Source organism: Leiobunum rupestre, chromosome 2, assembly GCF_980474605.1.
Source record: "Leiobunum rupestre chromosome 2, qqLeiRupe1.1.hap1, whole genome shotgun sequence".
Taxonomy (NCBI): domain Eukaryota; kingdom Metazoa; phylum Arthropoda; class Arachnida; order Opiliones; family Sclerosomatidae; genus Leiobunum; species Leiobunum rupestre.
Window position 1 is genome coordinate 49,826,491 of NC_143385.1, and position 22,420 is coordinate 49,848,910.

Consider the following 22,420-nt stretch of genomic DNA (forward strand, 5'->3'; position numbering starts at 1 on the left):
AATCTTAAATATTTGAAATAATATTTTAATATAACCGCCAACATACGCCGTTATCAAATCAATTTTAATTGTGAATTTTACACCCGATTTTTCAGTTGAAATAGGCTCTTAAATAAAACATCTTCATGGAAATAGCCAAGAAAAATTATATCTGAGAGCCAGGACCTACAAGTTTCTGTTTATGTAGTGCTTGTTGAAATAATAGAAACTTTTCACCCGTAAACAAAACGTCGTGTTTTTGCTAAGCCTAAATGTGTAAAAAAAGCTACTTGGTTAAAAAGGAGAGGTGAAAAGTTTCCATTATTTCATCAAACGCTATATAAACAGTATCTTGTAGATCTTGGATCTTGGAAACACTACTTCTTGGGGATTTCCTTGAAGATGTTTTTTGGAGCGTCTATTGGCTCGTTATTTTATTTGAAATGATTTCATAGATTTTCCATTTTACAGGTCAATGCGAGTTCTTTATCGATGTTAGTGCTTCAAAGCATGAAGTAAAAAAGCCTACTTGGTCTATAGGGAACAAGACTGGAAAACGTCCAACTCTACGGGGTAGTCACTCGTAAAACATTTGTTCAATTGATCACTGATTTCTCATAATATTCCTGTGATTGTCAGTGATTTATCGCAGTGTGTCTGTGATTGCCAGTGATTTATCGTGATTACCAACTTAAGTGACTTTACCCTTTGTTCAGCTAAAGTCAGGGTCACGGCCAGCACGGATGCCAAATAGTTTCGCTGCTCATACTGCAACTGTTTTCCGAATACAAAAGAAATCTGAAGATTCACAAGCGTATTCATTCAAGTGCCCAATAAATTCCACTTATGCTACTTCTTTAGAAAACGAGAAGTACATGTGGAGATTCACAAGCGCATTCATTCAGGTGAAATGCTATATGAATGCCAATTATGTAACTACGCCCGCCTAACAGAGTGGTTTAAAACGTCACGAAAGATCACGCCACGGTAAGCTTACCAATTTTTCTGTCTTACCTTCAAGTCTCATCACGAGAAAGCGCACGGTGATGTGCCAGCTTATCTGTGTTGCCCTTGCTACTACCGAACCACCAAAAAGAACCATTTGAGGATCGACCAATGAAGTCACGAAATTGAGTACCACCAACACACTAAGAAAACTGAATCACAATTTGGCGATGAAAGTAAACCGATTGATGAGTTTAAGCAGGTGGCTATAGTACCAGAATAATTGCGATTGAATGTAGTAGACGATATTGCAGATATTAAGCAAAAGTTTTAACGATTTTCCTTTCAGTTATATTTTCAATAGAAAACATTTCGTTGGAAAATTGGTTTCAGTTAGTTTGTGAAGACTTCATACAGTTTTATATGTGATTTTTCATTGCTACAGTGTATTATGAAATGGTTACTAAGCCTGATTTACTCAAGATTATAATCTCCGTAATGTTTAAAATTTTAAAAAAATATGAATAGAAAAGTTAATTGGTTTCTAGTTTTATTTTGACTGGCTACAAACTACAAAGTTGCCAGTAAATCAAATATATGTGTTTAAGGCCTATTGGCACAAGTTAACATCTTAGACAAAACTTTGTCGGTCTGAAGGAAGGGGTGAAAATCGGTGCCGACTTTTCAAAGTGGGAAAACGGAACGGAATGGGATTAAAAATTCTGAGAATTAAAACGGAACGGAATCGAATAAAATATTCTGAAAATTAACGGAACGGAATAGGATGATACATACTGAAAATTAAAGCAACAAAACGGAATCAGATCGTAAGGGAGTGAAATTACGAGGAAATCTTTTGTTGCGAGGGAACGGATTAGAATTTAAGATTAAATAAAGGTGTGTGCAAAACATTCTAGTGGTTCCTAGGGTCAACTGTTATTCAGGTCCTAATTTTCAGATCAGGTTTATTTTTTTATCCTCCCTCACCCAGCAATCTGATCTCCAAATGTCTCAGATTCATTATCGCAAGGAAGCGTTCTGATCACGAATTGTATCTGATTCATTATCCCAAGTAAGTGATCAGATCACGCATGGTATCGGATTCATTATCCCAAGTAAGTGATCTGATCACGCATTGTATCGGATTCATTATCCCAAGTAAGCGATATGATCACGAATTGTATCTGATTCATTATCCCAAGTAAGCGTTCTGATAACGCATTGTAATTTGTAACTGATTCATTATCCCAAGTAAGCGATCTGATTCATTATCCCAAGTAAGCGTTCTGATAATGCATTGTAATTTGTAACTGATTCATTATCCCAAGTAAGCGATCTGATTCATTATCCCAAGTAAGCGTTCTGATAACGCATTGTAATTTGTAACTGATTCATTATTCCAAGTAAGCGATCTGATTCATTATCCCAAGTAAGTGATCTGATCACGCAATGTATCTGATTCATTATCCCAAGTAAGCGTTCTGATAACGCATTGTAATTTGTAACTGATTCATTATCCCAAGTAAGCGATCTGATCACGCAATGTATCGGATTCATTATCCCAAGTAAGCGATATGATCACGCAATGTATCTGATTCACTATCCCAAGTAAGTGGTCTGATCACGAATTGTATCTGATTAATTATCCCAAGTAAGCGCTCTGATCATGAATTGTATCTGATTCATTATCCCAAGTAAGTTATCTGATCACGCGTTATATCGGATTAATTATCCCAAGTAAGCAATATGATCACGCAATGTATCTGATTCATTATCCCAAGTAAGCGATCTTAGAACGCATTGTAATTTGTAACTGATTCATTATTCCAAGTAAGCGATCTTATTCATTATCCCAAGTAAGTGATCTGATCACGCAATGTATCTGATTCATTATCCCAAGTAAGCGATATGATCACGCAATGTATCTGATTCATTATCCCAAGTAAGCGATCTGATCACGCATTGTATCTGATTCATTATCCCAAGTAAGTGATCTGATCACGCATTGTATCTGATTCATTATCGCAAGTAAGCGATCTGATCGCGCATTGTATCGGATTCATTATCCCAAGTAAGCGATATGATCACGCAATGTAACTGATTCATTATCCCAAGTAAGTTATCTGATCACGCAATGTAACTGATTCATTATCCCGAGTAAGCGTTCTGATAACGCATTGTAATTTGTAACTGATTCATTATCCCAAATAAGCGATCTGATCACGCATTGTATCGGATTCATTATCCCAAGTAAGCGATATGATCACGCAATGTATCTGATTCATTATCCCAAGTAAGTGATCTGATCACGCATTGTATCTGATTCATTATCCCAAGTAAGCGATCTGAACTGATCAGCTGTAACTCATCACACCGAATTCAGTTGGCTGAACACTTATCTCATTTCAACGTGTAGTAGATATACATGTATAATATTGTGAATAATAATAATATTAAATTTAATCGGCAGATTTCTAAAATCGGTTTACAATGTAATCCGATTAGTTTTGGGCTTAAACAATCTGATTTGGATTGAACGCCGTATCAATTAAATCTATCGCATGCGCCACCGAAGAGAATTGACTGTTTCGCGGAGACTTTTACGTCGCAGTTTTATTCGGGGCGTGACAAAAACGCCTTTGATGAACTTCAAAGGTTCAGTACTGTTATAGTTAGATAGAGGAAACTTATACCAATTGAACGACCTATCAATTAAATTTGTATCATGTGCCATTGATGAGTAATCGACTTTTCGAAGAGTCTCTTACGTCAAGAGTGAAAAAAAAAACAAGTTGGCAAGCCAAAATATACCTCTCCTCGGAAGAATTGTCCCTAGTGGTATTAATTTCTCGAGATAACCCGTAAAGATATCTCCGCAATTTAGAGTTATTTTTTGAAAATGTTATCCCAGTTCTATCCCGCCTGGTATAAAATTTTAATTATAATTAAAATAATTGAGACGAAACGACCAATTTTAATTTATTCAGAATGTCATAAGTTAAGTAGTTACAACAGTGAGTTAGACGTACTATAACAATGCACAATTGAATTAAACCCTTTTTACAGAACAAGTTTATCAGTTAAATATAATACGAAGCAAATTTTAATGAAAGAAATATCTACAGAGGGTATTATAACGACCGTTCGCTTTTTGGTTTATAATTTTAACGGAATCGGGCCGATTTTAATTAAACGATAGTATATCGAAATTTTGTTAAACGAAGATTCCCTAAGGCCGCGCGATAAATTTACGAGAATAATTTCCCGTCGCCGTTATACCGAAAATTTATTTGATTCGGGATTGCCAGAACTGTAATGTTGTGGGCGAGTGATTAGAAATAAAATGGCAACCAGAATTATGCAAAATTATAAATGTTTATTTTTATTCAGAACAGTCTATGTAACGTTTTAGATTTAACTTTCATCAATAACCCAACAATATATATCCCTCCTACGTAATTGTGCAGGACTGGTACTCAAGTGTCCAAGACTAGATTTGTCTTGGTTCATCGTGATTGAAAAATAAACCAAAACACACTTACACTTGAGTAAATATCATAAATTATACTGAGTAATTTTAACTAAATTCAAACTACCTAACTCTGTCTTAATTAACAGCTGAGAGTTGTTCGCTACTAATTACTTCCAATCTACTTAATTACCCTCACAGGTTGAATTGATAATTTCAAGGGTATAATTAGGTTATTCCAATTAAAAAAATAATAACAATCAATTTTATCTTACAGCCGACTTGAGTTAGTTCACAATTACTTTAACACTTTCAGTCTTAAACACGCACTGTTCATACACTGAAGTCCATTCACTCACGTTCCAAACGCGAAACACAATTTATCTCTTTTCTTGACCGAAGACCAAGCATACTAATTAAAACCGCAAAGTTACCTCATAACTTTTGACCGACACCAGGACCCCGTCCTGTAGTAGTTCGTCTGACAGCCAAGAACTAAGAAAGACTAAATCTTCTATATTGACGGCAACGGCCTTATATACTGTTATTTTGTGTTTTTTTTACCCGTCGAGATTTGACTAAAGTTGGAAAAATTGAAGAGATTATATTTTTTACCCGGTTTGATTGATAGTTCTCCACACGGTGGCGCTATATTATTACTTTGATATAGTTTCCGCGGGAGTTTTGAATAATTATCCTTTTTCTAAGCGATATTAAGAGGTAACAATGAGCTACTTTTTGTGTTTTAACGAAATTTTGTTAAGAATTTAACAAAAATTTAAAACAAAACCAAAAACCGTACCAAAGAATAAACAAACAGATATTATATTAATCCGTTTAGTAAAAAAACGCGCCTTATCATAATTGTTCCTTTACTTTAATATATTCCCTAAGGAAGTCAATGGCTCGGCGGTGAACTATCCGCATTGTTACAATGCGACCCGAGTTCAATTCCTGATCACTAACAAATTTTACATTAAAATACTAAAATATTTAATTAAATATAAGATTAATATAATCTATAAATATTTAATTAAATATAAGATTAATATAATCTATAAATATTTAATTAAATATAAGATTAATATAATTTATAAATATTTAATTAAATATAAGACTAATATAATTTATAAATATTTAATTAAATATAAGATTAATATAATTTATAAATATTTAATTAAATATAAGATTAATATAATTTATAAATATTTAATTAAATATAAGATTAATATAATTTATAAATATTTAATTAAATATAAGATTAATTTAATTTATAAATATTTAATTAAATATAAGATTAATTTAATTTATAAATATTTAATTAAATATAAGATTAATTTAATTTATAAATATTTAATTAAATATAAGATTAATTTAATTTATAAATATTTAATTAAATATAAGATTAATTTAATTTATAAATATTTAATTAAATATAAGATTAATTTAATTTATAAATATTTAATTAAATATAAGATTAATTTAATTTATAAATATTTAAAATGATGTAGAATAAATTATAGTACCTAAAGTTATAACTTTGTAAAGGACATTCGCCAAAGCTGTTTTTTAGTAAAACACAGTAAATTAACAAGCGTTGGCGGCTGAGTGGTTAGAGTACAACTCTTGCACGAGGCAGACCCGGGTTCGATTCCCGGCCGGCGTCAAAAAATCGCAAATTGATACTAAGACGAATACCGTGTACAACTGGTGGAAACCCTGCCATTGCATTGAACGTTGAGAGTTTGCATAAAACTCAGCACTCGGTCCGTCCCAAAGTCATTAAGAAGAAGTTGGAGAGAAAACGCTCATACAAACACAACCGACCCAACATTCACAACCTTCATAACGCAAACACAACAAACTCAACACCCACCACCATCACAACATGAACTCAACATTCACAACCTACACATAAACGCAGTGAGCCAAGAAACGGCGTACGCAGTGATTACCCTTTGCCCCGAAAATGCAAACGCGTTCGCAGGCCTGACAGACAGACCCACAGACAGACACGGTGATTGTATAACCCCTCCTAGGGGACTTTGTCCCCTCGGAGAGGTAAAAACAGTCTCAATCCCTCTATAACTAGAGGGGTGATGCTAAAAAGCAATAAATGTGTTTTAAATGTAAATTGATTAGAAGTAATAAGATATGGCGCTAAGTCAAAGACATTCAACGACTTTCAGTTGGACTTGGAGACGTCAGAGACACTCCATTGTATATTACGTATATAGCCAACCTTTCTAGATATTGAGTAACCTTGACTTAGGTGTGGAATATTTTAAAGATTGTAGACGACGCCGTATTTCTGTTGAGCTTATGTGGCACATCGTATATTTTGTATAATGTTTAAATAAAAATACTGAAGAATCCCATTTTCCAGCTCAACATATCGAGATAGTTTTGGTTTTGTGGTTCTTTTTCTTGAAAGAGTAAAAACTGGTTTAAATTGAAATGCGCATAAGGCGAAATTGGTACGAGAATACAAGGCGAGACATTTCTGGAAAACTCGGGTACCTGAAAACGACATTTTGTGTTTAGACAATGCTCATGGCTCGTGCAGCGAGTTTTAGAATGGCTCCAACGAATTTTGTGTTTAGACAATGCTCACAGTGAGTTTTAGAATGGCTCCAACGCATTTTATGTTTAGACAATGCTCACAGCGAGTTTTAGAATGGCTCCAACGCATTTTGTGTTTAGACAATGCTTAAAGCGAGTTTTAGAATGGCTCCAACGAATTTTGATATTTTAATTATTCATTCTTAGAAGTAAATACATTCTTTGCTTGTGCTGAGAAACGCACTGATGGAATTTTGTAGCTCTGTTTGTTTATAAATGAAGTGACAGACTCTACGTTCGCGCGTCTACTGAAACCGTCTATGAATACCCGTCTTGTCTCGCTTTAATGAAAATAGTCGACCAATGTCAACGCTTCCGCATCGTTTATCAGCTGAGGCAAGTGAACCATGTCCTGACAGCGGCGAAAGAAACACTTTCGCGTTGACCCCTTGTTCTTTTCTTCAATAAATGCCATCCATAGTCCTTAGTGCCTCAGATCACCTTCAACTATCGACGAAAACGGCTTTTACCAAAAGTCTATTAGTCCCTCTATCAGTAATGCTACTGGCTATATACAGATCTTTAAAGGGTAACAAACTTTATTTATGTACATTTAATACGCCTCAGCTACTAAGGACTAGCGAGTATTTTATATCCCTTTGCTGGCAGAAATACAATCAAAGTTAAGACAAGGATATGTATTTATTTTCCTTAGGGAGAGTGAACGTGTTGAGACTATCCGCTGGCACCATGAGTTGTTTGGCGTTGAAGGTGAGGATTCTGTCGGGCCGTGAGGTGAATTGAGAGAATTGCCAAGAGGTTAGAATAATCCTGATAAATGCGAATAAAAAATGTTCCTTATTTTAAATTTCCAAAATATAACCTTTAGAAACGAAGTGAGTGTTTATATATTGTCAATATCATATCCCGATTCAGGAATGAATCATTATTTCAACGAATTAAGCGTTGTTTTTACTTTTGAAAGCTTTTAAATTTAATTGGCCTCTAGTGACACTATTTGACGAATAAGCCATTTCAATTTACATAGAGCCACGTAGCGTGTAACACGACAAGCTAATTAGCATCTGGATTTTCTTCTGTTAAGTATACTTTTCGTGCGCTTAGCAGACGTAAATCAAACAATTTATAAACTTATCACCTTGAAAGCTCCGTGGCTCTATGTAAATTGAAAGGCTGATTACATTTAACGCGTCGTTACCTGCGCACCGCCAAGTTGCATTGCGGCATGTGTGCGAACTTCATTATCGTTTGGAAATCAAGGTATAAGGCCCCTTTAAGGGACCTAAAACATCAAAATGGCTTTGGTCAAAGCTACAGAGTGCTTCTATTTTCAATGGTACATTCTTGGTTCTAATTCGTATCTACTTAGGGACTTTTACAGTGCTGGAATTTGTTTGGATTCCCAATGGAGATCGTTACTTCAAAGAGAGGTATTCATAGACGTCTGGTGCAACAGATGAGACAGGCACTATTATTAACGAGGCGCGTCCGAGCGTTGAGAATGCCTAAATGGATTTTTATAAGCCCGTATCCGTCGTCATCTTGTCAAAATAAAGGCGATTAGGGTTTTGTGAGCCGAAAATAGAGTTTCTATACCAGGTTATTTAGCGTAGAAGCGCTTTTCCCCCAAATAGTCAAACGTACTTGCTGATCTTATGGACTTCAACGGAACATTTTACCGTGAACTGAGATAGCTTAAGAGGGATTAACAAGTGGGTATAAAGTAGTTTTTCTATTTACAAATCATACAAAATATGCAATATTCCCATGGCTAAGCCAGTTCAGTTAACAATTACTTTGCTTGACCATAGCGGAAGATTCAATATTATCTATAGTGAAACCAGTTCAGTTAATTATTTCTTTGCTTGGCCAGAGCTGAAGTTTCAATATTATCTATAGTGAAACCAGTTCAGTTAATTATTTCTTTGCTTGGTCAGAGCTGAAGTTTCAATATTATCTATAGTGAAACCAGTTTAGTTAATTATTTCTTTGCTTGGTCAGATCTGAAGTTTCAATATTATCTATAGTGAAACCAGTTCAGTTAATTATTTCTTTGCTTGGCCAGAGCTGAAATTTCAATATTATCTATAGTTAAACCAGTTCAGTTAATTATTTCTTTGCTTGGCCAGAGCTGAAGTTTCAATATTATCTATAGTGAAACCAGTTCAGTTAATTATTTCTTTGCTTGGCCAGAGCTGAAGTTTCAATATTATCTATAGTGAAACCAGTTCAGTTAATTATTTCTTTGCTTGGTCAGATCTGAAGTTTCAATATTATCTATAGTGAAACCAGTTCAGTTAATTATTTCTTTGCTTGGCCAGAGCTGAAATTTCAATATTATCTAGGGTGAAACCAGTTCAGTTAACAATTTCTTTGCTTGGCCAGAGCTGAAGTTTCAATATTATCTATAGTGAAACCAGTTCAGTTAATTATTTCTTTACTTGGCCAGAGCTGAAGTTTCAATATTATCTATAGTGAAACCAGTTCAGTTAATTATTTCTTTGCTTGGCCGGAGCTGAAGTTTCAATATTATTGATGATGAAATTAATTAAATTTAGTGCTCGGCGATTTGAATAATGAATAATTGTCCGAAGACTATCACCTTATTTGTTTCAGTTATTTTATTGGGATAAACAATTTAGTACGGTTAACCGATAATTATTATTATCCGTGTAGATAAATCTGTCAAAGAATAATTTTTTTATATACCACAAATGTTCTTTCGTAACAAAGATATTTGAAAAATAAAAATCAGCGATTTTTTCATTTAATACGTCTTAACAATTAACCAGTTTCTCGCCAACAAAAGATATTTTTAAAGAATATATTTTTATATTTTTGAATACGATTAATTTAAAGAGCTGAAGATTGTTCGTTTTTTTTAATTTAATTTTTCCTGAAATATTATTCGAAAAAAAAACATTAGAAATATAATATTTGCCGTAAGTCGATTACGAAATATAATTAAATTGCTTTGCTATTCTAAAAAAATTAGAACTTTTTAAAATAAAATAAATAATTTATATTCGATTAAATATATCATTAACCGACCGAAAATTATCCTTTTATTTATTATCCCGGAGTATAAATTTTTAATGATAAAATACGCGAAAAAGTAGATTAGTCCATAATTAAAAGGGATAATATAGCTAAATCCTAAACAAATTTGAAGAATTTAAAAAACTTACTAATAACTCGTACCCAATAGGTCTTCGAGCAAAAAACGCGAAACTCGGATCAAATAGATCTTCGAGTAATAAACTAAATTAAAATTAAATAAAATAGCCAGAAATTCCAACGGTAGCCCGGTTTCGTTCTATTTGGAACTCATCAGTACCGTGCGGGAAATCTGGCTGGCGACTGCCAAATCTAAAGGAGAAACTAAGCCTAAACATTAAAAATTTCAAAACGCGTTGCATATAGCAACGGAAAGCCGAAAAGGGGGGAGTGTGGTGGAGAATAGAATATACGATAAGTTAAGTTAGAAGAAACCACCTATGGACTGTGAGAAGTATGATAAAATACGCGAAAAAGTAGATTAGTCCATAATTAAAAAGGATTAACTACATGAAAAATTAGAGTGCATTCCTTCGCTTCATGGCGTGCAGGAAAATCATAGTTCGAATCACCACCAGAATTCGTAAGTTGCGAAAATGAAAATAATGCAATATTCCTAATGAAAATAATGCACGTATTAAATTTCAGACATATGACAAACAAGTAGCGTTCAATATAAAGGAACTAAAAATTGGATATTGGAAATTGTTACTATAATATTCTTAATTCGGCATATATTGAGAGATTCATTAATATTTTGTCTAGGATATTTGAGGTTAGGGGTAAAGTTTGGTTAGGAGTGTTGGATAAGATTAAATTGGTTAAAGGGGAACGGCCAAGCTTTTCCAAATATGGCCTTATTTCCGTATCAAAAGATTAACAAGACGTTCAATATACTAACACGTACCTTTTTTGTCTTAAAAAAATAGCTTTTGGCCCAAAAAGTTCAAACGAAAAATAACGCCAGGTGTTTGGGTTAGAATTTTCGCCGCCATATTAGGGGCTGCCGCCAGCGCCCCTAACCCCGTATGAGCGATTTGCGAACTATCCTAACTTTTAAAATCGCGCAATTTAGGCTTAAGTCTCTTATAACTGGAACGCGGCGAGCGTGCAAAACAAATTTTTTACGTCTTCAGCAGCGCGCGCTTTTACATTGTTTTTCTGTCTCACCGACTTCTCACCAGGTGTCGCGGCGGACTCGCGCTTTTCGATTTCCCGAAATTTCTTTATTCTATTGAAAATTAACCACTCAATATTTTTTGATGTGGTTTTCGCCATACATTTTAGTTTTTAATGGGTTATAGGGCTATCTAACTGGTTAAAGCTTGACCGTTCCCCTTTCAGGTGATGTTAAAATGGTTTAACTGACTTTCCTTTAACGGTAAAACAACTTATACTTTGACTAAAGGATAGTTTTTAAGAATTTTAAGTATTGACCCGTGCGTAGATAAAATATTAGGCAGAAGTGTCGCCGCCTACTGGCTGAGTTTGAAAATAACTATGTTAATGCAATACTACGATGTTATACGGAAAATTCAAAAGTCGTCCGCCAAATTCATAAGAATAGTTAACATGACTGAATGTAGAAGGCGCTTTCTTTCCTATATAATTTTTGAAAAAGGTTGTTGAATTCTTCTTGTAAACCGTCTAATTTGAGGTTCTTATTCTGTTATATGGGAATTTGGTCGAATGATAGGTAAGACTCGTTTCTGTCGTAATTACTTAAATTATGAGCAAAAATATTAGTAGCCGATGACTATATTATTGAACAAAAAAAGCACCGCATTGCAGACTAATAAGCGATGAACTTAAATTCTAACAAGTGTATTACTTCATGTTAACCTAACTTACCTTTAGAAGTGAAGTTTATTATAACCATTTAATATAACCTAGTTCGCCCGTTTAGGTGTTTTCTAAACTAAAATACATTTTTGAAAAATAAATTGCAAAAACGAAAAAGAAAATATCTTTTTTTTTTGGTATTTATAGATAATTTATCACAGCTAATTATTTTTGAAACTTGCTATTCAATAGATTGTCTTTTCTAAGTGAAAAAAATCTCATAGAAGAATAAAAATAACGTTTTTTTTTCAGTTATAATAGCTATTTTATAAGATAAATTTATTTTTAAAAGTTTATCCCTCAAAAACTATCTTTACATATTTCAAAAAATGAATCAAACGAAAAAAATAATTGATGACTTTTCGTAACTAAATTATTTTATTCAATCAATTCTTATTTGAGGAATATCTTATATCACCACTTATGCGTATATAAATTATCAGTTGAAAAAAATAACAGGTAAACATCACTTAAAGAAAAATCTTTTCTTCGTCGTTTTCCAATAATTTATCTGACCCGCTTAATTTCTTAGCTTACTTGCAAATAAAATATATTTTCTATCTAAGTAAGCTAAAGTGATTTCATTTGTGTTTTGACTTTTCTTAATTAAATTATCTTTACAATTAACTAGAAGTAGAAAAACGGATAAAAATAACCAATTTTGGCGGTTAATTATTATAGAAAAATGATTTTTTTGAGTTACTCGATTTTGGAAATAAGGTAGCGAAACGTGAACGGTTTTAGGAGCTAGATGGCGCCTGTATCAATTGGTACGAAATTCCAATTTGACAATAGTGTGAAGTTGAATGTTGGTTCCCGCGAATTGGTCAGAAATCTCACTTAAAATAAAAAATTCTTAATGCAAACGAATAAGTAGTTCAGAAATGATTAATACTAACTAATATAATTATCAAACAAGTCGGTCTTAATTTAGAAAAAGTTATGTACATTTGAAGTCGAAAATCTACTAAAATTATTCAATGGGCAAATTACCAACTTGTGATCCTCCTAGTGGACAAATTAATATTGGGCTATTGAGAATCTGATTTTTTAGACCTTATGGTTGAAGTTTTATGTCAGATTCAGCGGCGGCATCGGCGGACAACACGGCACGTGATTTTAGTACACACAAATCTCTTAGGATTAACTGTAAAAACCAGAAACAACACGAAAATCAGGCTCATAAATCTCAAAATCAGTTTCTGATTTCGGAAATCACTTTGAGATTCAAAATCCCGGACGCAAGATTTGCAAATGTCTGACCCCTCATATCATCTTGGATTAATAATAGTGTTACCCGGATACATCACTTCGAAATTTTTCTGACCACAAATGTCTTTTACGACCCCCGCACCGCCTAGCAGGAAATTCCTGAAACTTCGGTAACAGACAGTAAACCTCGTGATTTTAATACAAGACCTAAAAACGCGTTTTGATACAAGCATGATTTTAAACTTCGATCTTGGATTGGTTTTTTTTACATACAGGTAATTAATATTATAATATTGAACTTCTTTTTAATCAAGTAAATTGATTTGTAGTGATAATGTGGGAAGATCAAAGTCGTTATTTTCAAAATCCCGATCGCCAGAGCAGAACCCGTAACAAACGGAAACGGATTTCAATTTTACGGTAGAATTATATATATTATTCATCCAAGTTATCATATTAGTACTGCATCGGATTTTTTGGTGCTTACGTTATATTCTGAATTTTAGTACGCATTACCACCAATAGATGGCAAACAAAATCCTGACGAGTCGATGTTCGCTTTGAATTGCTGTAAGGTTGCTTTCCCCTAGAAGCTTTTTCCTGAAGCTTTAAACATGCTTTAAACAGATGGTTTTCGTAAGAGAATCAGTGAGTCCCTCAAAGGAATTCTTCGTCCATACGTTTCCGGTCGACAGGTTCCGCGGTGCTGACATCTAGTATCAACACCGTCTCTAGCGAAGCAACTGAATCGCTCGTTGGCGGCGCTGCAAAGAAACTTTTCTCGAGTAAATGTATCCGCATTTTCAACTAGCAAAAATGGCAACAATTCTTTTTTCTGTGGAAGGTTTCCGTCAACTCCCGCGAGTACTTAGCAGCGAAAGAGGGAAAATATATTCCCTTAAGCCTTGCCCCGTACTGTTTCCATTTTTGGAATCGCTTCATCATCGAGAACTTTCGGAGTTTTTCTCCTTAGAGGCGTTGGTTTCTTTCTACCTGCAATCATCTTTACCCGCGTGCTAAAATGCGCTAACTCGAAATTCGGCAAAAACTGAAAGGTTACGTCTAGGTTTCCAAATATGTACCTACTTTGTTGAATTATTCCCAATTAATGAACCAGTGAAGGGATGAAATTAATTAATTTAATGGCGTGGCTATTATGGTGCAAATTTTTAATTCCGTAATCTTCGAGTTACCATATTTCTTCATAAGGGATGAAACAAATAAATTTAATAATAATTCTATTAGTAATCAGCTAGACAAATGCCCAAGGCACCACCTTAGGCCCAAGTAATCTAGCGACTCTTAATGCCTTTAAATAGGTGGCCGGGTTACAATGCGTAGGAGAGTGGTGGCAAGCCCTTAATGCCACACGAGCCAACAGCTCCCTACACTCACTATTACCTTTAGCCCCGAGAATTGTTTATGGAAGGGGAAACCAAAAAACTAGGGGGGGGAACCTATTTCACAGCGGGGAAAGAACTTGCCAACTCATCGCGGAGGAGTGGTTCGAAGTTTTCACCGAATGCCACAACCTGACCACTCCGCCACCCCACATATATCCTGGCTATAATGGTATAAATGTAATATCAGTGTGACGTCACCCATTCATATAGAAATAAAAAATGGCGACCATGGCCGAATCTTTGGAAAGTTATTATTTAATATTCCTGTTCGAAAAATGCTTCGCTAACATGAGCTTAAACTTTATTTTTAATTTAACTAGCGCCTCCTACCTTATTCTTCCGTTAAACCTGGTGGCAGAAACGTTAAATAAGTAATTAAAGTTTATGTATTCTTCGTATCCAAAACAAAGCAACTTGAAAATTTTTGCACGTTTTAGTGTTTTTTTTAATAATGGGGATTTTCCAATATGCCCGACACCGTCTCAGAGACAGAGGGGGAAAGGGGAACGACCCTACAGAGACGATGACGTCACGTGAAAGTGGTACCTTGAGGGAGGGTCCGAATTGGAAATGATGTCGTTGGATATTTCGCGCAGTTATTTTTGATTACCGAAGAAAAATGTTTCTCCATCGATTTCGTCAGATGCGCGTCGATTTTGTTTATGCTACAATGGCCACATCGATTTTTGTTCCGCCTTATTTTTTTGGCCAGGAGAAGAGATAACAAAGCGTATCCCAGGGATGCTTTCTTCTCGAAATTGGCCCTCCACAAACGACATTTCTTCGGACAGCTCTTTTTTATGGGAATATTGTGTTCGTTCTTCAGTTCCGTTTTCCGACGCCAGATGTCGTTCATTCCGCCCCCAACTATTTGCTTTATACAAAATTTGCTTTCAACGTCCCAAAAAACGTGTTTCTTATTAAATATTGCGCAATTTATTATATAAAAGACAATTTTTTAACAAAGAATTCGTTTTAATTTCTTTAAAATATTGCAATTATATTGAATTTAATTATCGATTGATACAAGATTTTTTGTTATCGAGTAATATAAAAACAGATTTATCGCTATAAATATAAACTAATATAATAATAGTGATCATTGGAATTATCGAAAGATGAATAATATGGTGATAACTAAAGACTGATATATTAATAGCAAAAGTGACATAATTACCAAAAGTGTGACAGTCCCTGTACTTTCGTATGCTAAAGGTTTAATGAATGCTTGACTCGAGATCGACCACATAAAAGACTAGTTATGGTTGCCTTTCTGGATCTTTTTTTAGTCTATGGTATTATATCGTAGGTAGATGGCGATAGCATCTCCACAGAACGACGAAAAATCAAAAAATACACTAACTTTGACCAGTGCTACTTAATTCCTCTGTTCCTCACTACGAGTCGTTATTTGTTGGTTTTAACTTCCTTCCCTCCCCAAGGCATACTTTCCTTTCTCCCCTCCCAACTTGTATTTCGCTCGTAACATTCATTAAGATATAGGTCCGATTGACACACTTTTGGAAATTATGTCACTTTTGCTATTTAGTGATTCTTATAATTATCGACAGGAATCCATACCTCTACTTGGAATGCTTATCGCGGCAGATTTTCGTGTCGATGTGGCTGACGGTTTATTTAACAAACAACGTGAGAGGGGGCGCGCGCAGTGGGGATTTTTTCTCTCGTAGGCGTGGCCAAAGCCGTCAGAGTGATCTTACCATACGCGATACCGCAGGATGAGTATTACAAGTAGAGGTATGGATTCCGGTTATCAACTAATATAAAATAGAGGTTATTATAATTATCAAGTAATGTAATAATAGTCTTTATTATAATTATCGACTGATATAATTATGGTGGTTATTTAAATTATCGTCGGATATAATAATATTGGGATAATTATAATTACCGCCTGATGGAATAAGAAAATGATTATTAGAAATGTGTGGCGCCATCTTCCGCGTAGTTGGAGTAGAAATGTGTCTTATTATCGATTGTTAAAGTTATCGATTATCATTAGAATTAAAGTCCATAAAATTATTGAATCCATGGTGAACGTTTTCTTTATGAATGTCCTGCTTGTCCTGTATAGCTTTAGAGGGACAAGGTCTGAAGACACTTTCTCTTTCGTTACAGGCACCTCGCACCTGCGACCGGCCTCGTCAGGTCCGTTGACATCGGATGTCCGGCAGCCACTAACTGTGCCCCAAGAAGCGACTGTGGAAAACGGCACCACCCTTCAGCTGACCGTCATCGGCGTCATGGATGACGCCGTGCAGCCCATGTCCGAAGAGGAATTGACGGAAGAACTTGGTATTACTTTCCTGATGAGCGAAACGCACACGACGGCTCTGTTCCTCATATTCGGCTTCAGCGTGGTGGCTAACTTGATCGTGGTCATCCTGTTCTACCGCAAACCGGCGCTGAGGTCCTTCTCGAACCGGTTCGTCGTCCATTTGTCCGCCATCCACATCATGCACGCGTTCCTGGTCACGCCCTACGCCTTGGCGTCGTCGTTGAGCGGTCGCTGGATCTTCGGCCACGTCTGGTGCCAAATCTCCGGACTGTCCACGCTCGCCCTCAACATGGCGACCGTGCTCTCTCTGCTCCTGATCGCGGTGGATCGCAACGCCGCCGTCAACAGCCCTCTGCACTACACCATGACCATCACGAAGAAACGCACCAGTGGCTTGATCTTCTCGGTCTGGATCCTGTCCATCCTTTCAGCCTTACCGCCTTTGTTCGGGATCTCGAGGATAGAATATCGGCCACAGTGGGGATTGTGCACCATTGTCTGGCTGCCGCGGGACTTGTGCTCCATTATCTACTCGATCTACTTAAGTCTGGTGGGATTTATCATGCCGTTTATTAAAATGACGTGGATTTATTGCAGCATGTTTAAAGCCGCGAGGTCCAACAGCGAGCGCGCGCGTCAGCACAGCGTCAATTCGACGACGGGGGACCCGGACGTCGCCGAGGGAGCGCAAATTAACTGCGGCGTCATGGGATTTTCCAAACGCGCCAACCGGGTTGGTCTGCGGCGGCGCAGTTCGTGCGGTAGTCAGAGCTTTATTTTCGGCGAAGAGTGGCGGGCCGCCAAAACGGGTCTGATCATTTTGCTGTCGTTCTTCGTCTGCTGGTTCCCCTTCTTCGCGACTGCCTTATCGGAGCCTTGGATTCCCGAGCCTTACACCGTACCAATTTACGTGCCTCCTTTGGTCATTCTCCTGTCCCTGAGTGCGTCCGTCATCAACCCTTACATCTACGTATTCCGAAACCGCACGGCCAGGAAACACTTGCGCAAATGCTTTAACTGCCTGCGCGTTGGACGCCGCAGACGCAGTTTTCGCTCTTCCAACGGTAATTCGCGCAGCCAGGAGTTTCCGCGTTGTCCCCCCGCGCCCGGCTCCATGACGGCGAGTTTCAGGGACCGCACCTTGATATGGCGTTCCATGACCATGTCGCAAGACGGCACCACCGTACTGTCCGACCCCGCCGTCATCGACAGCTTCCCGTCTATTCGCGAAAACCCCGCCTTGGAGTTGGAGCCCGTCGGTCATGACACGCCCACGGTCATCGTCAAACTGACCGGCAACGCGCCCCTGTTCGAAGAAGAGCTACTGTCTATACGCTCGACGGACGGACTGCTGCTGCTAAAAATGCGACACTTAAATCGCGACTCTACTTTGAGCGATTCCACCTTGAACTGGGGCTCTTCGTTCGAGAGCAACGGGACGTCGGAGGACGGGCAAGGCGGCGAGCAACGGCCCCTGATGCGCGGGGAACGCCTCTTGGCGCGCAGCACGAGCTGCAACTACAATCACCCGAGACCGCCCTTGAAACGTTCCCAAACGGCGGTCGAGGAACAGGAACTGGCCATGGTGCCGTACGCGGGTAACTTCATCGGGAACATCCTGAGCAGCGAGAAGCGCCGCCAGTACAGTGACGAATCCAACGAGACGGAGAGCTACGTCATCGGCTCCTCCGTGTCGAGCGTGGCGGACGCCTCGGACACCCCCGTGCACGCGTCCAGGCCCAGGAGGCCCAAATTGGTCCGGCAATATTCGGCCGCGCCTCGCTACCCCGAGGAAGAGGAGGAGGGATTAGATGATCAAACGCAAGTGGAAGTCCAACTTTGACGCGGAAATGTACAAGTACTAAGAAGCCAAATTTTTAAATTAAGGAACTGTGGTGGTTCGTTATTGTAGGGATATCGGGACGCTATCTGGCTGTTTAGTTATTCTAGTCAGCTTTTATTTTCGGCGCTGCCATCGCGGTTTTGTCTTTGAAGAGTTTCGTGGCACAGATCAAAGGCGCTTCGATAATATCCACTTTTCGTCGTCTGAAAGCCAGAAATGCGTAACTTTTAAAGTGCTTTTTTGATAAATTATTATTTAAATATTTTAGCGTTATTGCGAATTGCAAAATATATTTTGGAGAATTGAAAAAACTTTTTATAAGTATATAGTTTCGTTATATCAAGAATGTACTTATTTTTACTTCGGGAAAATGACTATGTTGAGATATGCGGGCATCATGGTCTAGTCTTACCCGGAACGAGTGAGGGGGAAGGAAACACGTCACGGGCGTGTGCTTCAATCGCATCGGAAGATCTGACTTTTTTGGGAAAAGGAGTTTACTGTTACGGCATGAGGGGATTTGGGGCATACTGTAACATCATGAGGGGATTTGGAGCATACTATAACATCATGAGGGGATATCGAACATACTGTAACATCATGAGGAGATATGGAGCATACTGTAACATCATGAGGGGATATGGAGCATACTGTAACATCATGAGGGGATATCGAACATACTGTAACATCATGAGGGGATTTGGAGCATACTGTAACATCATGAGGGGATATCGAACATACTGTAACATCATGAGGGGATATGGAGCATACTGTAACATCATGAGAGGATGTGGAGCATACTGTAACATCATGAGGGGATATCGAACATACTGTAACATCATGAGGGGATATGGAGCATACTGTAACATCATGAGGGGATTTGGAGCATACTGTAACATCATGAGGGGATATCGAACATACTGTAACATCATGAGGGGATTTGGAGCATACTGTAACATCATGAGGGGATTTGGAGCATACTGTAACACCATGAGGGAATTTGGAGCATACTGTAACATCACGAGGGGATTTGGAGCATACTGTAACATCATGAGGGATTTTGGAGTAAACTGTAACATCATGAGGGGATTTAGAGCCTACTGTAACATAATCAGGGGATTTGGAGCATACTCTTACAGCCTGAGATTGAATGGGAGCATACTGTTACAGCCTGAGATCGAATGGGAGCATACGGTTTCAGAATGAGGGGGATTTCGTGCTACGCTAAAATTCGTTTGAACATAGTCATTCTCTCCAAGTTGAAATAAGTACATTCTTTTAATAACTCAAACATTTCCGCTTTTGTTAGGAATAAATCAGCGTAAGTCAGTTTACTTACGTTTACATATTACATTTCCTGTAATTACATAAAATATAATACCGGGTATTTATACTTAGAAAAGGAAAAATTCGAGTTACTTCTTTTTGAATATTTGTTCAAAATGGCACAAATGTATCAGAAATCAACCCAAATTGGAAATTAGTCTTAAATGCAAAAACGTAATAATTCATGTTACGTGAAATTAGCTTTTAGGCGACGTTTTGTTCCTGCTGGTTGAATATTTTGCGGTGCTATTAACTAATAAGCCACGTATCCCAGAATATTATTGAGTTATTCAGACGAACAGCAGAGTTTTACTTCAAAGGAATGAGTAATAGACTTCTGCCTTCGCTTATAGTACATAATACTGTAGGTGGATACTTTTCGACTTATGACGTCATTTGTCTTCGATTTGGTGGTGGCGAATAATTCAAATCAGGTTAAAACCGTTTTCGCAAAATGGCTGCCTGTGGCCATTTTACCGGATAAACTCCGGATAAGCGGACGATTTTATCAATTTGCTCTGTTTCGACTCTGGAACAAATGAATACTTTATGGGACTGATCCTCAGGTACCGCTTACGTTATCTGAAAAAGTTGTGTTCAATCAGATATCAGACTATCCGCAGAAACTAATCTGAATTTATTGTAACATGACAGGCAGGTTGTGAGCAGATTTCGGATGCCTCACAGTTATCAATTTTATATATTCTTCGTTTTAATTACGTAAGAAATTTTAATGACTGTTTATTTGAATTTAATTTTCACAGAAGTATATATCTACTAAACGTCTCAGTTAAGATCGGTTAGTTAGATCAGTTCAGATCGGTTGCTTAGATCAGTTGAGATCGGTTCCATGGATCAGTTCCGATCGGTTATTTGGATCAGTTCAGATCGATTCCTTAGATCGGGTCAGATCGGTTACTTGGAATAATGAATCGGATACAATTTGAAATCGGATAGCTGGGTGAGGGAATATAAAATATTAACCTGGTCTGACTAACTGATTACCTTCAGATACCTGAAAATCACGACCTGAATCTGAATGACGGCATTAAAAGTCGCTCGATGACTTGGGCCCAAGTTGGTGCCTTGGGTATTAGCCTAGAAACCCTAGGGCAGATAAATCATCATTTTCGTAACAGGCGAATTCAACGTTTTAAGGGTAAAAGCGAACACTTTTTATCCGAGAGCAGACGAAAAGAAACCACCTAGTATTTAACAGCTAGCCTTAGTACGGATTTGGCTCGCTAGATGGCGCTTTCGAAACGGGGAGGAGTGGATATTGTGGTATTTAAGCCAGATAGCGTCACCCCTATGGCTGCTAAAGAGACTGTTTGGAAAGACTGTGTGATAATAGGAGGTATTTTTCTAAACGATACGTAAAAATGGACAGTTGGTCTTCTAACGCAAATTAGCAATATTCTGATAAATTATTAAAATATTTTTCAAAAACATTTAGGTGTACTATAAGAACTACAACCGAAAACAATCTTTAAAGATATTATTATATCAATATTTATTCCGGGTATTTCACTACTTCGCTCCAAAATCATCCAAATTCGTGTACAGTATTTGTACATTTTTCATTTACAAACGTTTATTGATGTTGGAAATCCCACCAACTTCCGTCTCATGTCAGTGCTTTTTCCATTACAAAGGATTAACCTTAACTTAAACTTCTTAATAGGCTTTGTCCTAATACTTTTTAATATTGAAATTGAAAATGTTTGTTTGTTAACTATGCAGCTATTCGTCAAATTTCCTTGTTCAAATGACTACTAGGTGGAGCGCAGTAGTGATTTTAACTACACTAAAACAATCTCGTCATAAAATAGTTTTAAACCAATAAGCTACTGGAAAGATTGTAAATATTTTATTTTAAAAAGCTAAACTTTGGTGTCTAGAGTATTTTTACGTTGCATTTTACAGTAATTTATTTATATGGAATAAGTTATATGTATAGATGGTTTATTTTAAAAAATATAAAAATACTTTTTTCAAATCTAAAGTTAAAATTATTACTTAGGTCGATTTATTTGAGGCAGTTTGAAACCAAAACTTTATATTTATTCTTATAAAGTTGTGAAGATTTCCGAAATATCAATTTATTATTAAAAAACATATAACCTTTAGTATTTCATCCCCCCACCCCCTACCAAAGGGTCCCAATACTGGCAACTCCCTCCTATGGCTTTTGAAATTATCGGCTCTGCTTAGTGGTTGGGGCCAACTACTAGTCAGTGAGGCCCTGGTTTCTTGCAGAGGTAATCGCTAAAATGTTAGGGTCTTCAGCTTTATCCCCTTTAAAGACTTTTTTAAATCAGTTTTTCAAAACAAAACAAATAATAAATATTAATAAAGTAAGTATAATCAGGATTATTCATGTATGATAAATGTTATTTATTTCTTGTATAAGTGATCTCGAAGACGTACAAAAGTATTATTGATGTGTTGTAATTATTGAT

The 22,420-nt window shown here is 36.8% G+C and overlaps 1 protein-coding gene across 1 annotated transcript in view; it reads left to right on the forward strand.

Annotated features, from left to right (window-relative positions):
* LOC149957793 (alpha-1B adrenergic receptor-like) overlaps window positions 1-21,852 on the forward strand; it is a 37,541-nt gene extending 15,689 nt beyond the window's left edge. Inside the window, exons 2-3 of the mRNA XM_090165735.1 lie at window positions 16,630-18,647; window positions 21,415-21,852. Coding sequence (XP_090021861.1) covers window positions 16,630-18,632 — 2,003 coding nt within the window. The 3' untranslated portion in view covers window positions 18,633-18,647; window positions 21,415-21,852. The remainder of the gene's footprint in view (window positions 1-16,629; window positions 18,648-21,414) is intronic.
* The last annotated feature ends 568 nt before the right edge of the window (window positions 21,853-22,420 follow it).